The sequence below is a fragment of the Papilio machaon genome, chromosome 6, assembly GCF_912999745.1.
Source record: "Papilio machaon chromosome 6, ilPapMach1.1, whole genome shotgun sequence".
NCBI lineage: Eukaryota > Metazoa > Arthropoda > Insecta > Lepidoptera > Papilionidae > Papilio > Papilio machaon.
The window spans coordinates 7,115,961-7,128,536 of record NC_059991.1 but is presented as its reverse complement, the minus strand read 5'-3'; the positions used below and the strand labels follow the sequence as shown (position 1 = coordinate 7,128,536).

General features: G+C 32.1%; 2 protein-coding genes across 5 annotated transcripts; one reads left to right on the top strand and one right to left on the bottom strand.

The window, feature by feature from the left end:
• Positions 1-1,694: 1,694 nt before the first annotated feature.
• Positions 1,695-5,192, bottom strand: LOC106714957. The gene is made up of 6 exons (XM_045678282.1): positions 3,634-5,192; positions 3,014-3,553; positions 2,577-2,780; positions 2,188-2,337; positions 1,965-2,056; positions 1,695-1,889 (listed from the first exon to the last, which is right to left on the bottom strand). Exons 1-6 carry the CDS (start codon positions 5,066-5,068, stop codon positions 1,719-1,721), a joined length of 2,592 nt encoding a protein of 863 aa, XP_045534238.1. The 5' UTR covers positions 5,069-5,192; the 3' UTR covers positions 1,695-1,718.
• A 1,162-nt stretch (positions 5,193-6,354) lies between these two features.
• Positions 6,355-11,607, top strand: LOC106714956. 4 transcript variants are annotated; one of them, XR_006756139.1, is made up of 8 exons: positions 6,355-6,939; positions 7,379-7,568; positions 8,157-8,234; positions 8,509-8,626; positions 8,786-9,012; positions 9,772-10,067; positions 10,734-10,870; positions 11,353-11,607. XR_006756139.1 is itself a non-coding variant. In XM_045678316.1 (7 exons), exons 1-7 carry the CDS (start codon positions 6,814-6,816, stop codon positions 11,548-11,550), a joined length of 1,074 nt encoding a protein of 357 aa, XP_045534272.1. In that variant the 5' UTR covers positions 6,355-6,813; the 3' UTR covers positions 11,551-11,607. The 4 variants fall into 4 exon arrangements, 2 of the variants coding, with proteins under 2 accessions (XP_045534272.1, XP_045534271.1); XR_006756138.1 differs by having other exon boundaries at positions 8,786-9,099; XM_045678316.1 differs by lacking the exon at positions 9,772-10,067.
• Positions 11,608-12,576: the final 969 nt, after the last annotated feature.

Sequence of the window (12,576 nt, the reverse complement as noted above, 5' to 3'; positions counted from 1 at the left end):
AATTTTGTATATTATGTTTTTTTTTATTGGACAATATAGTTGCATAGATGTGATAATTCTGATTTGATTTTTTTCCATGTAATTCAAGTTGTACATATTTATGCAAAATGTATTTTCAATTTCCTAGATTGCACTCTATTTTATTCCAGCATAATTATAGTAGAATTATGTAATGCTTAATATATAATTTTAATCTATATTCACCTTTCTCTAGCGAATAAAAATCGGTGCATTTCATATTTATAATTTATTTTTAATTAATTGTATAGATTTATTTGAATAAATCTTTCATCAACCAGTTACATTTTTTTATAAATGAAAAAAATAAAATATAACGGGCTTTAGCACCATTACATTAAACTTGATAAAAATTTAATCAAATAGCATCATATTAATCATTTTCATAATATTTTTTTTTTTTAGAGTCTGGAAAAGTACTTAATTTTTTAATTTTCGATATCTCATATTAACAAAATATGATAGAGTTTGTAGTCAAGGTGCTGGTAAACAAAATATTTAATCCATAATAATATTTAATTTGCAATTAATCCATCCAGTAACTTTTTAGATATTCCAAAAGCTACTAGCACTAGTTTATTTATTAACGTAGGTTTCCATGGTAAAAAAATACGTATCAACCCACTTCATTTTCTTTAAAATGACAGATATGTTTGGTGGAAACTCATCAACATGGCGTTAGATACGTTTAATACTTCATAAATATAGTAGCGCTATGTATATTATTACTTATTTACTGTTCTTCGAGAGCTTATAATGAAATCGTTAAGTTTGTACATTCCTAAAATTGTAGGACGTAAACTGATACTCATTTTATATGTACTTTTAATCATAGTAACTAAAGCATTATTTACTTTTTTTTTAGTACTTCATATATTTTTCAAATACCAATAGACCAATATATCAATTCTTTCATAATTTTTACGGTGCATATGATTCTTTATATGCTTAGATAAAAATATGTTAAAAATATTTATTTTTAATTCATAATTAAACGTCCCTAATATTGTGTGATTCAGTGAAATATAGATATTTTAGTTTTATGTTCATTCAATAAGAGAACATTTTAAAAAATACATTAAGAATTAATAGCTTATTTTTTATTTTTGTTTTATTTAAATTGTATTGATTTATATATTATATAACACACATTATAAGTAAACTTTCTTTTATTATTAATGTCTCGATTATGTATTAAAAAAATAGTTTTCATCAAGAAAGGGTATTGCATTATATGTTTTCAATCTCTTAAGACATATAATGTCATAATTAATAATAACTTGTTTAAAGGAGCCAGTGAGTTCGCGTATAGAATCATTAGTTGCTTGTATATTATAGAATTATAACAATTTTTATTATATAAAGTGAAAGATTTGCAATTGTACTTGGTGAAGTTAAGAATTTCTGTATATTTTGCTTTGTGAATAAGTTGAATGATGAAAATGTTCAGAAATATATAATATCATACTAATATATGTTTTATTTAAAGTTTTGGTGACAAAACCCCTAACTTAATCGTCTAACTTCTGTATTAAGCAAATGGGGATAGTGATTTGTAGTCTGCCTACACGATGTTTAGTTCTTGAAAAAGTTATGTAAACAACAGTTTTGCTTCGAATTGTAGATAAATATATAGTAAAACAGTTTTTTTATTTAAATTAAAAGTTGTTTTTACTTAAATTTATTATTTATTAGATATATCAGCTATTTTCTAACTTAACATCCAGACAGCCGTATCGTTCTAGAAGTTCCTGCTTTTTCCGTCTGAGCAGCGCTTCCTCTACGTCCTTCTGCGAGGGCACCGCGATCAGCGTGGGGGCGGAGGATTTCTCTGGCATCTCCTCGTCATCTTCTATCCTCTTGTCATCAGGCTAGGAGAAAAAAAATTGTTCAAATAAAAGATACAAGAAATTGGCAACTTTTAGGTTATTTTATGTAGTACTTACATCTTCTGGATAGATATTCTCCTCTTCAGGTAAATCTTGCTCCTTGTTCTGTTCTTTATTCCGTTTCCACTCTTCCACTGCTCGAGCTATCGCTGTAGAAACAATATTTTTCCGTTACATTTTTAAACAAAAAGTGTAAAAGATTGCTCATATTCATTCAAGGTCGTCAAAATGAAATGTATATAAAAGAACAATTGTTTGATAAGTAACAACGTCTACTCACCATGTCTTTCGGCTTCCTTCTCTAGCGGCAGCAGCAGACCGTCGTCGTCGTCGCGGTATCCGTAGTAGTCAGCGTCGACGTCGCGCATGAGGTCTGCGCGCGTGCGTCGCGCCGGCGGGGGCGGCTCCTGCTCGAATAGCTCGCGCACACCTGACGTATCATATTAGCAATTCAAATATTTGCCCTTTATTTGAATTATCTTTCTATTAGTTATTGTCATACATAGATAATTTACACATATTTTTAACAGATAGTAACAACAAAAGACGGCTATGATAAAAAGAGTGAAAAAGAAGATATTAAACGTCTCAAATAATTTAAAGATTCATTCGGAAATCGGCCATAAAATCGGAAATAATATTTAAAAAATAATTTGATCCACATTGTACCTGGTAGGTCTTTAGCGGCTCCGAAGTACTTATAGCCTCTGTTGCCAGGTACTTCTTTGCCATCCTGGTCGAGCATGCGCGGACCGACCCGCGCGTGGTCCGGCCCGCCCAGCGATTTGATCTGCACCTCCCAGTGACGCTTCTCGCGCATCAACTTGTTTATTTCATCATTCAAATCGCGTATCCTAAATTCGCCCAAACCGGCTGTAATCAAAAATGTATTAAATGACGGTTTAAAAGATTCGAACTCTCTTAACTAAGCATGCGAATCACCTGGCAGGAAGAAAATATGTAGGTCTAGGCAGTAGACATACATGAGTACAGGCGAAAGGAATAGACAGTAAAAAGAAGAAAAAAATAATAACAAATTTTTATTCTCTAAAGTGTGTTACGTCATTTCTTTTTCTTTTTAGCTTTGCCAGACTTTGGTTTATCTTTCTTTTTCTTATGTTTATCTTTTTCCTTATTAATTGAATCGGTAGGTTTCTTCTTTATTTCGTTAGAACTGCATTGCTGAGAGATGTTGTTATTAGCTTCGACAGGAAAGGGGGCTTTCGGAGTCACCAGTTCTATTTCAAGATCTGTCTTTTTATCCTTTGTTTCAAGTTTCTTGCCAATTTTTAATATGAATACATCCTTTTGCGGATGATCCATTTTCTCCATATTGACAGGAACAGGGCAATTGGATGGAGTTACATTTATTATCTTTCGATCTCTCGCATCACAGCTTCTTTCTTTGCCGCCGAAAGTATATTTTAGATTAGTAGAATAGTTATTGGATTTGGTTGGGTAACACAAATCTCTGGGCAAGTCAAATTGTATTTGTTCCCCCGTATTATAAGGAGTATCTTCACATGAGCATATTTCCTGTATTTTGTCGTATTTCCCCATTCTTTCTACTCTCGTTGTTTTGGGCACTCTGATTTTTAATTCGTTTGCATTCATTTTAGTAAATATTTCGTCATATTTCGGTATTCCTTCTGAAACATATACATATATAGGATTACTAATTTGTGTTAATATTCTGGTATGATACGATGAATATTTCAAACCTTACCTGCTTGATGTCTGTATCCATAATAATGTTTCGTTGACGGTTTGGAGGATGCGCTCGAAAACTGCGAAACAGGACTATCTGCTCTCTTACTGTACACCGTGTGAGCGCTGCGAGGGATCTCCTTCCTGGTGAGAGAATCTTCATCCAACAGTACCTTGCCTTGTCCATCTAACTCGACGTTTTGACAAGAGTACATTGTCATGCCATTGTCGTCTTTCTGCAGGACCGATGTGCCCTGTTGTTTGGGTGAAGCTATGAACGCGGTTGTAATCTCTTTGCCAAGAAAAGACATTCGGGCTGAAATCTCGATGACACCTATAGAATCGCTCTTTTCCGTTTCACCACACCAAACGTAAAATATATTCTTGCTCATAGGTGTTGAAGTCGTACAGATAATGTTGTCAGTCGGCTGTTCGTTCGCCCATTTCTTGCACAGTTCCTCGCGAAGTGCAACAAAATCCTTCGTATAATCAGCTCGAGTTTCACCAACTTTAGTAACGCAATTCGAACATGGCGGGTGCTTCACTATTTTTAGCTTTATAACAAACTCTTTGATATTGCATATTTTATCATATGTCATTGCGAACAAGGCCGATTTACCGACATTTAGGTGAGCGAAATCATCCACTTTTCCATACGAGGAATCGTATAAAACTATAGGTTGTTTTCCCAAAAAATTAGCCGTTATAACTAAATTGTTGTAATCAAATTCGAAGCATTCGCATTTCATGTGTATTTTGTTTATTATTAATTCGATTAGAAATAGATGATATGGAAAATTTACATCTTCGTCTTTCGCTGTGAGAAATTCTTTTTTAGTTCGACTTATGTCATTCGATAAACTTTTTATTGATTCCCTTAATGCGTTAGCTTCGTTGGTTAACATTTTACTCATGGTTGCTATTTTATCGATGTTATTGTTCAAATTAGGCGAGTTGGGTTGTTCTATATTCTTGGTGAGTTCTTTGATTGATTCAGTTAATTCTTCTACATGATCACTTATGTCTTTTCCTTGGGGCTCGAGATCGATTATCGTTTGTATGATATCTTCTTTACCTCTTCCAGAACTGAAACTTTTTGTACTTGGACTTAATGTTTTTTTCAATTCAATTTTAGATGCCTTATTTTTATCACTTTTTATGGATAAATTTAACGAAGGTTTTCCCACAGAACCTAGGCTTCTAGGTGGCGAAGAAACGTTTGGAGTAGTTGGAATTTGGGAAGAATGTTGTTTTTCAATAGCAATTGGTGACTGGTAACTTTTAACAGAACGTGGAGGTGACGGTAACGGTTGAATATCGGCTTTAATGGTTCCACTAGTTTCGAAATTATCTGTAGTTGGAGGCACCTCTCGCTGAGATCCTGGGCTGGGTTGTCTTGACAGTTGCACATTAGAGGGTTCCAATATACCCATATCTGTATTTTCATCTGCCATTTTTTGATTGTATGTCGTTTATATTAAAATATTTACTAATAATTTCACATTGTTGAGCACCAAAATAATTCAATCACACATCATGACCAAGTTGATTTGTTTAGAACAATTCAAATTTTATTTATAATCACTATGATATAGATATTAATCTCTTTGGAGAAAGTTAGGTATAGCCAAAATAATGGTTTTTATATAGCAAGGACACGGTGTTTACAAATTTAGTCCACAACAGTTAAGTATTAAATAAATTCATAGGGGTAAATAACAATTCTCACCATTTTGTATCTGTGCAACTTTCTTAGCAATCTCCCTGACAATCTGCAGCCGCCACTTCTCAGCTTGTGGCAGGTCATTACACTCAGAAGCAAGGTATGGTCGGCGCTCGCGTTGTCCTCCTGCCTCCTGCACTTGCGCAGCACGCCATCGCGCCAATGTCGTCCTAAAAAAAGTTCATGAAATATGCGGTCTGGTCCAGTTAAGGTGTCCGGTCTGATTGGGATAAAGTCATGAAAATGTATAGACATTCCTCCTAAATACAAAAGTATACATTTTGACACAAACCAATGTTTAAACGCCCGTAAACACAATATTAAATATTATATTTACTTAACTTTAATGTTAAAGCATATCATATTTACACTTACATAGCCTTTTCTGCATTCCGAGCCTGAAAAATAAGATATTAAGGATTATTTACATGGAATTTATGTATATGTGAAAAAATAACCGTAATAATTAGCAGTCTCAAGTATGTTTTTATGTTAACAAATTATGAAAACCGTGGTCATTATAGTTCTTCAAACGCGACTTTTAGTGAATTAGAAAATAAACATAAAGCAGTGAAAAATTGGAGAAATTTTACTTACCATTTTGACAAAATATTTTAGACGAATATAGTAGTTGATTTAACAATATGATGGACGAACGACGAAATAGTATGTTGGAATTTTTATATTATTTGTAAAAGTTGTTGTAATTCACCATAATTGAATCGAGGACAGATATCCAATAATTCTGATTTAGATAATTTGTTATTTGAAGAAGTGCGGATAACAAGCTTAGCTTTTATATTTCAATTTTAATGGTAGATTATCTTATTCATAGTTTATTTACACCAATATTAACTTTGTAACAAAAACATAACCTCCAAATCTTCAAACACAAAATGACACTTAAATATATGACATTAATATAACGTTTAAGAAAACCAAAAATTCTAACCACGGACAATTCACTTGTTGAGTCTTGAAAGTGGCAAGCAGTGACAAGTGACGTTGTTGTTGAAAGTTGACGTATTTTGATGTTTAACCCAAGAGATTGATTGATTATTTTGATGTTTAGTTTAAAAAAATTGACGTTTGAGCAATATTTTTTCAATACGCACAAATTAAAGAAAAAGTGCACAAAATAATAGAAAATGGAAATGGAAGTATTCGTGGACGTAAAACAACAATTTTACATATTTTTTTAATAAAACAACCAAGTGGATTTGTATGGCATATAGAAAAACGAAATATGTTTAAAATTGAAAATATACAAAGATATATTCAACAGTAACTTTATATTGCTACTATTTCTAAAACACAGTTCATGCAGTGGTTAACTATTTTATTGCATTACCGAATTTTGGTATTAGCTAATATTATAAACTCTTGGTCGTAAATCCTAAACTTCAATCAATAAATCAATCTTGATACTGATATACTGAAGCCAAAGTCGGGCACTTGAAGCGTTTTTACTCCAACATGGATTGGTCAACATGTTCACCGGATATCATTTTATTGATATTTAAATACTTGGATCACAAATCGCTTGTGAATTGTCTCTCTGTATGCAAGTCATGGAGAGATGTAGCGGATTATCATGCAGAGGTTGGTATATAACAAAGCTATTGAAACTATGTGTTATAAATTTCTTTCTTTAACATAAATTTTTGACTTTATATTTCTTTCTAAATATTACAAATCTTTAATACATCTATTCTCTTAGGAACTGTAAGATAATTTGGGTTTTATTATTTGTTACTAGCTTTTACCCGCGACTCTGTCCGCGCGGAATAAAAAATAGATAACGGGGTAAAAATTATCCTATGTCCGTTTCCTGGTTCTAAGCTACCTGCCCACCAATTTTCAGTCAAATTGATTCAGCCGTTCTTGAATTATAAATAGTGTAACTAACACGACTTTCTTTTATATATATAGATGTTGTAAAAACCTTGCTTATACAAAGCTTAAGAAATTAAAGCAGAATTTCTCGTTTCAATAATGTCTTATAATGATTTAAACTTATGATTAATACTGTTTATATTAGGTTAAAGGAATATGGCCTGAGCTAGCACAACTGGCCATGTACAATAAAGGTTTTGCATTTAAACAGAGGTCTATTCTTCCTTGGCGAGACCTGTACTTTAATAACCAGCTCTGGAACAATAGGAATGTTCATTTTCAAGTTGATAAAATTATGGAATTGGTTCAATGTAAGCACATGCATGTGTTTGAAGGTAATTTCATTGTAAATATTTTATTTCATAGATATTTTATCATTCCATTTTACAAAGCATAATATGTAAAAATTGGAACCAGTAAAAAAGGGATGTATACGAAGGGAAAATACCCTCATTGTATGTCTTCTCCCCAATCAATTAAAGGAGGCAACACATTAACAACTTATTGTATATGTCTATAGATGTTGGTTGCTTCATTATTTTAGTGAAATAAGGTTGCCACCGCTTGTTTGCAATTGTATACAATCATCATCATCAGCTCACTATACATCACCACCAAGGTGCTCGGAGCGTACCCTAAATTAGGGTGACTGGGACTTAGTCAACCATAGTCCAGTGCATGTTGGTTGCCTTCACACATATAGAGGGGTGAATGGCTATTTTTTTTAAGCGACATTTTTTGCGATTTTGACTAATATATATATTCAGAATCAGGGAATTTTTCTGTATATAAGTCAAAATCGCAAAAAATGTCGCCTAAAACAAATAGCCTTTCACCCCTCAATATCTTTGAATTACTTCTAGTATATAGGTATGTTCAGGTTGCATCACAATGTTTTCCTTGACCAATAAATTTGTTTTCAGATAATATAATTATTATTGTTGATTCTGGTATGATACAATACAAAGTTGATACATTGGAACAAATTTTGGAAGAAAAGTGTAAGTACACAACACATCTTTCAGTTTAATCATTTATATTCTATACTAGCTTTTACCCGCCACTCCGTCCGGGCGGAATAAAAAATAGAAAACGGGGTAAAAATTATCCTATGTCCGTTTCCTGGTTCTAAGCTACCTGCCCACCAATTTTCAGTCAAATGGAGTCTTGAGTTATAAATAGTGTAACTAACATGACTTTCTTTTATATATATAGATATAAAATTTTGTAGGAATGTTAATGTTGATAATTCATTGTCTTATTTATTAATTACAGGTGTTTTAGACTATCAAAAAACTCATTGTATAATAGGAAAATTGGCTGAGGGAAATATATTGTCTGTAAAAATGGGAAATATACAAAAAGATTTTTGTATTATTTGCCATAGTTTCATGTAAGTATTGTTTCCTGCATAGTCAATATCTTATGTAAATATGATTTTTGAATCAACCCCCCCCCCCCCAAACTATTATATAAGTCATCATACATTTCAATTTCTTTATCTTTCAAGCAAGCTATGATTTTTTTCCAAATTGTCAATGTCATTTTACAGATTAATAAATGATCACTGTTTAGCAATAGAGGCGGGTAATATATTCACCGTTATACGATGCTGTTCTTCTATGCCAATTGATAAATCAATTAGATTTAAAAAAGCAGCCTCACTGCATCTCTACAGTGCCCTTGGAACTATCCGTAGCGCAAACGTTGATAATGATATTATTTACGTGGTAAATAAAGAAGGGAGAATTTTAAAGTTAAAGGATATGGATTTCTTAGGTAAAACATTGGGCAAAATAAGTTTTCCGCGCAACGATAGCCCACTAGTTGTGTGCATGTTTCTAAATTTCAGTGTGATTTATAGTGGTGAGTGGTTTCGTTAACTAAACATTATGCTTAGCTAAATAATCTGTACTCTTGCATACAAACACAATCACGCGTGCCTGCATGCATGTACTTTCATACATAAACATAACGGTATGCATGCGTACATACTTGCACACATGCTCGCATATCACATTCGCTCACTTGCCCATACATACGCATGCACACACGCACGAACTCACACACTTTTGTCTGTCCGCATTAACACTAGACATAACTCAATTAAAATATATTACCTACACCTTCACTTATCGATGCGCGCTTGCATCAGAATATCTATTCTTTTTGAACTTTTCTTTTTACATTTCATAGTTTCTCCTTGTATGCATTCTCTTCGTAAAATTTAAATATTATGCAAATGTATTACTCCAAAAAAATAAAATTAAGTAAACACTGTTTCTTTTAACACGTGTTTTAACCCTTTGACCGCCGGTGTTTGATATTATGGACGTACGTTATTATAAATAAAAAAATACATTTTACCTTTAAATACGCATCATCGAAACTGCTTCTGGTATAAGTATTTTGTTGTTTATTTCAATAATCATGATTTCTGGTAATGTCTAATACTGACATATGCTTAAGCTAAAAAATGCCAAAGCTATAAAAATTGAAGCAATTTTTTTTTTTTCAAATAACATTGTCCTTTTGCAGATTAGTAGACGATCGTTGTTTTACAATAGATCTACATAATGTATTAAGTTTGATTAAAATGGATGGAAATAATGTAATGCATTTTACATTAATGCGAAGCTATGATCCCTTGGGATCGATTTGTAGCATAAATATTTATAACGATGAAGTTTACGTTTTGAAACGGAAGGGGATTATAATACGAGTGGACTTTTGGTTCTTCACAGAGACAACTATAGGCAAAATAAATTCACCACATTTTTATAATAATCCTTTAGCGATGTGCTTGTTTCTAAAGCATAGTGTTATTTATAGTGGTGAGTGTATTGTTCATAAAGTTCAATATCTGTACTAATACAATAAAGCGTAAACTCATATTTCATTATAACTCAATCATTGCATATTTTTGAATTATTCTTCTTGTGATAAAAAGCCCCTGACTTCGACACGCTTTAGGCTTTATATTTTCACGCCATTTAACTTAGAGGGTGAGTGAATTAAAAAAATGTTAGGCGAGAAAGGAACAAAAATTGCAAGCCAATAGCAGTAAAGATGAACGGTTGTCATGGTAACGGTAATTCTCAGCCAGTAGCAAAGGTCTTCGTTGTCATTTGATGATTGAGATTTTAATATTTGGAATTGAAAGTTTCATGTTTCGTGCAATGTAATGAATAAAGCAAAGTTTTTCAGTTCAGTTTAAAGTTATTAAATAAATGTTATTTAAAGATTTTTTAATGTTATTTTTTTTTTGTTTTTTCTATAACTATTAAATACTTTATTTGTTGACCTAAGTAGGAAATGACTTAATTTTATTTATATGAGAAACACAATAGATGCACATATACACAAAACATGCTTAGAAATTACATTTTAACACCTTCCCAACATGAATTTAATAAACCGTAGTTAGTTTAGCTTCAGCTAAATAATTATAAACTTATTTTCCATATATTTATTTATAATTTAAATCAATTAAATCCCAGTTCGCAGTGAGGACGGATCAAAAACAGTGAAAGTGTCAAATATCGGAGACACCGGAGAAATAATTGTAGAATGTTCTGGACTGAGTTGCGTTACACCGCACGGTGATATACTGCTTTTAGGATATGAAGATGGCGAGGTGCGTATTATGTCCGTAATCAAAGTGTTTAGGTTAGGCTACAATTGTGGCGGCAAAATTGAATGGGGTAGAACAATTCTTCGGAGTTGATTAAAATAAGAAGTCAAAAAGCCACATTTTATAGTTTATTGTAAACATTTGATTTTGACTTCAATACATATTGTTGTGGTGAAGGAAAGGGCGTGATTGACTAAGACTTAGTCAGTCGTAATTTGTAGTAGAGATGGAACTTAAAGGTGAATATATATTAGAGCATTTTCTTAAGCATTTCTATGTAACGTCACGTTCTTACCGAATGTTATAATTCAGGTAAAAGCAGTTTCCAATGCCCGTATAGTTCGTGAAAGGTTGATACACTAGAATATATCATAGAGCGGAGTATATTACAAGTAAATGCTCTAGTCTGTACCCACGTTAATAGAGCGGGTAAGCTGAGTTTTTATTGTACAAATATTCGTTTAATTGGATTTTATTTTGTTCAGGTTCGTGCTTATTTACCAAAGAAAATGTTGATTACAAAGGAACCACTTTTTACATTTAACATCAAGGATCTCGTTATGTCTACTCTTAAGGATGCTGCTATAAAAGCAATAGAGGTTTATGAAGCGAAAGAATCGCATTATTTGTTTATAGCGACACGACACGAATTCATCAAAGTGATTGTTACTTATGACAATTAATGAAAAAAGTTGAAGTATCTAGTCCATTATATTCCTAAACTTTTTTATTTATTTTTTTGTCGTAGGATAGTCTACGAATTGCCATATTAAGTGTATTTCTGATTATTCTTTAAGAAACATAGTGACGTTTATAAACAAAAATGTATTGTAAGTAATTTTTTGTGTATTACATTTAAGAAATAAATTTTTTGTTTTTAATTATTGTTTTTATTTATTTTTAAATACTCAAATCCTTTTATCAAACTGTGAAAGTAATCCTACCCCTAAAAAGTAAACCTATTTAACTCTTTTATCATCATCAGCTCACTATAAGTCCCCACTGAGAGGCTCGTAGCCTACTCTAGGTTAGGGGTGACTAGGCCACAGGCCACCATGCTAGCCCATTGCGGGTTGACTTCACAGAAATCTTTGAATTTCTTCGCCGATATGTTGCATCATGATCCCAGTAAGAACGCACGTGGATAAATTTACATATCCAAAAAAACCATAGGTACATGGCGGGATTCGAACCCACGACATGCAGATTACAAGTCAATTGCTTAATCCCTGTGCCACCGACGCTCTTTTATTAATTTTTATATGAACCTAAATTTCGCTTCTACTTCCAAGAGATTAATGAAAGAAAATTTACAGAATATTTTTATTGAAAATTAAAATACAGCAGTAATTATAGAAACTTGATTGCATTTCGAATTTAATGTCTCATAAACAACAATAAACATTTTGAACTTATCATTATAAGAACATATCAAACTTTTCTATTATTTTTATAGTTCTTAATAAACTCACATATCTATACAAAGAAGTAACTGAATACATTTTAATCAAATCTTGACATATTGCAATATTTAAAAATATTTATCAAATGATATAATTAGATACATTATACTTACAATCAAATATTGTATTTTCGGCCCAGCCGTTAAATTAATGACTGATTCACAAACTCAAAAATAATTTAGTTTGTGAAATTGACTAGTAAGGACCGCATATAAACCATTACCATGATTATTTACTTTTACGGAC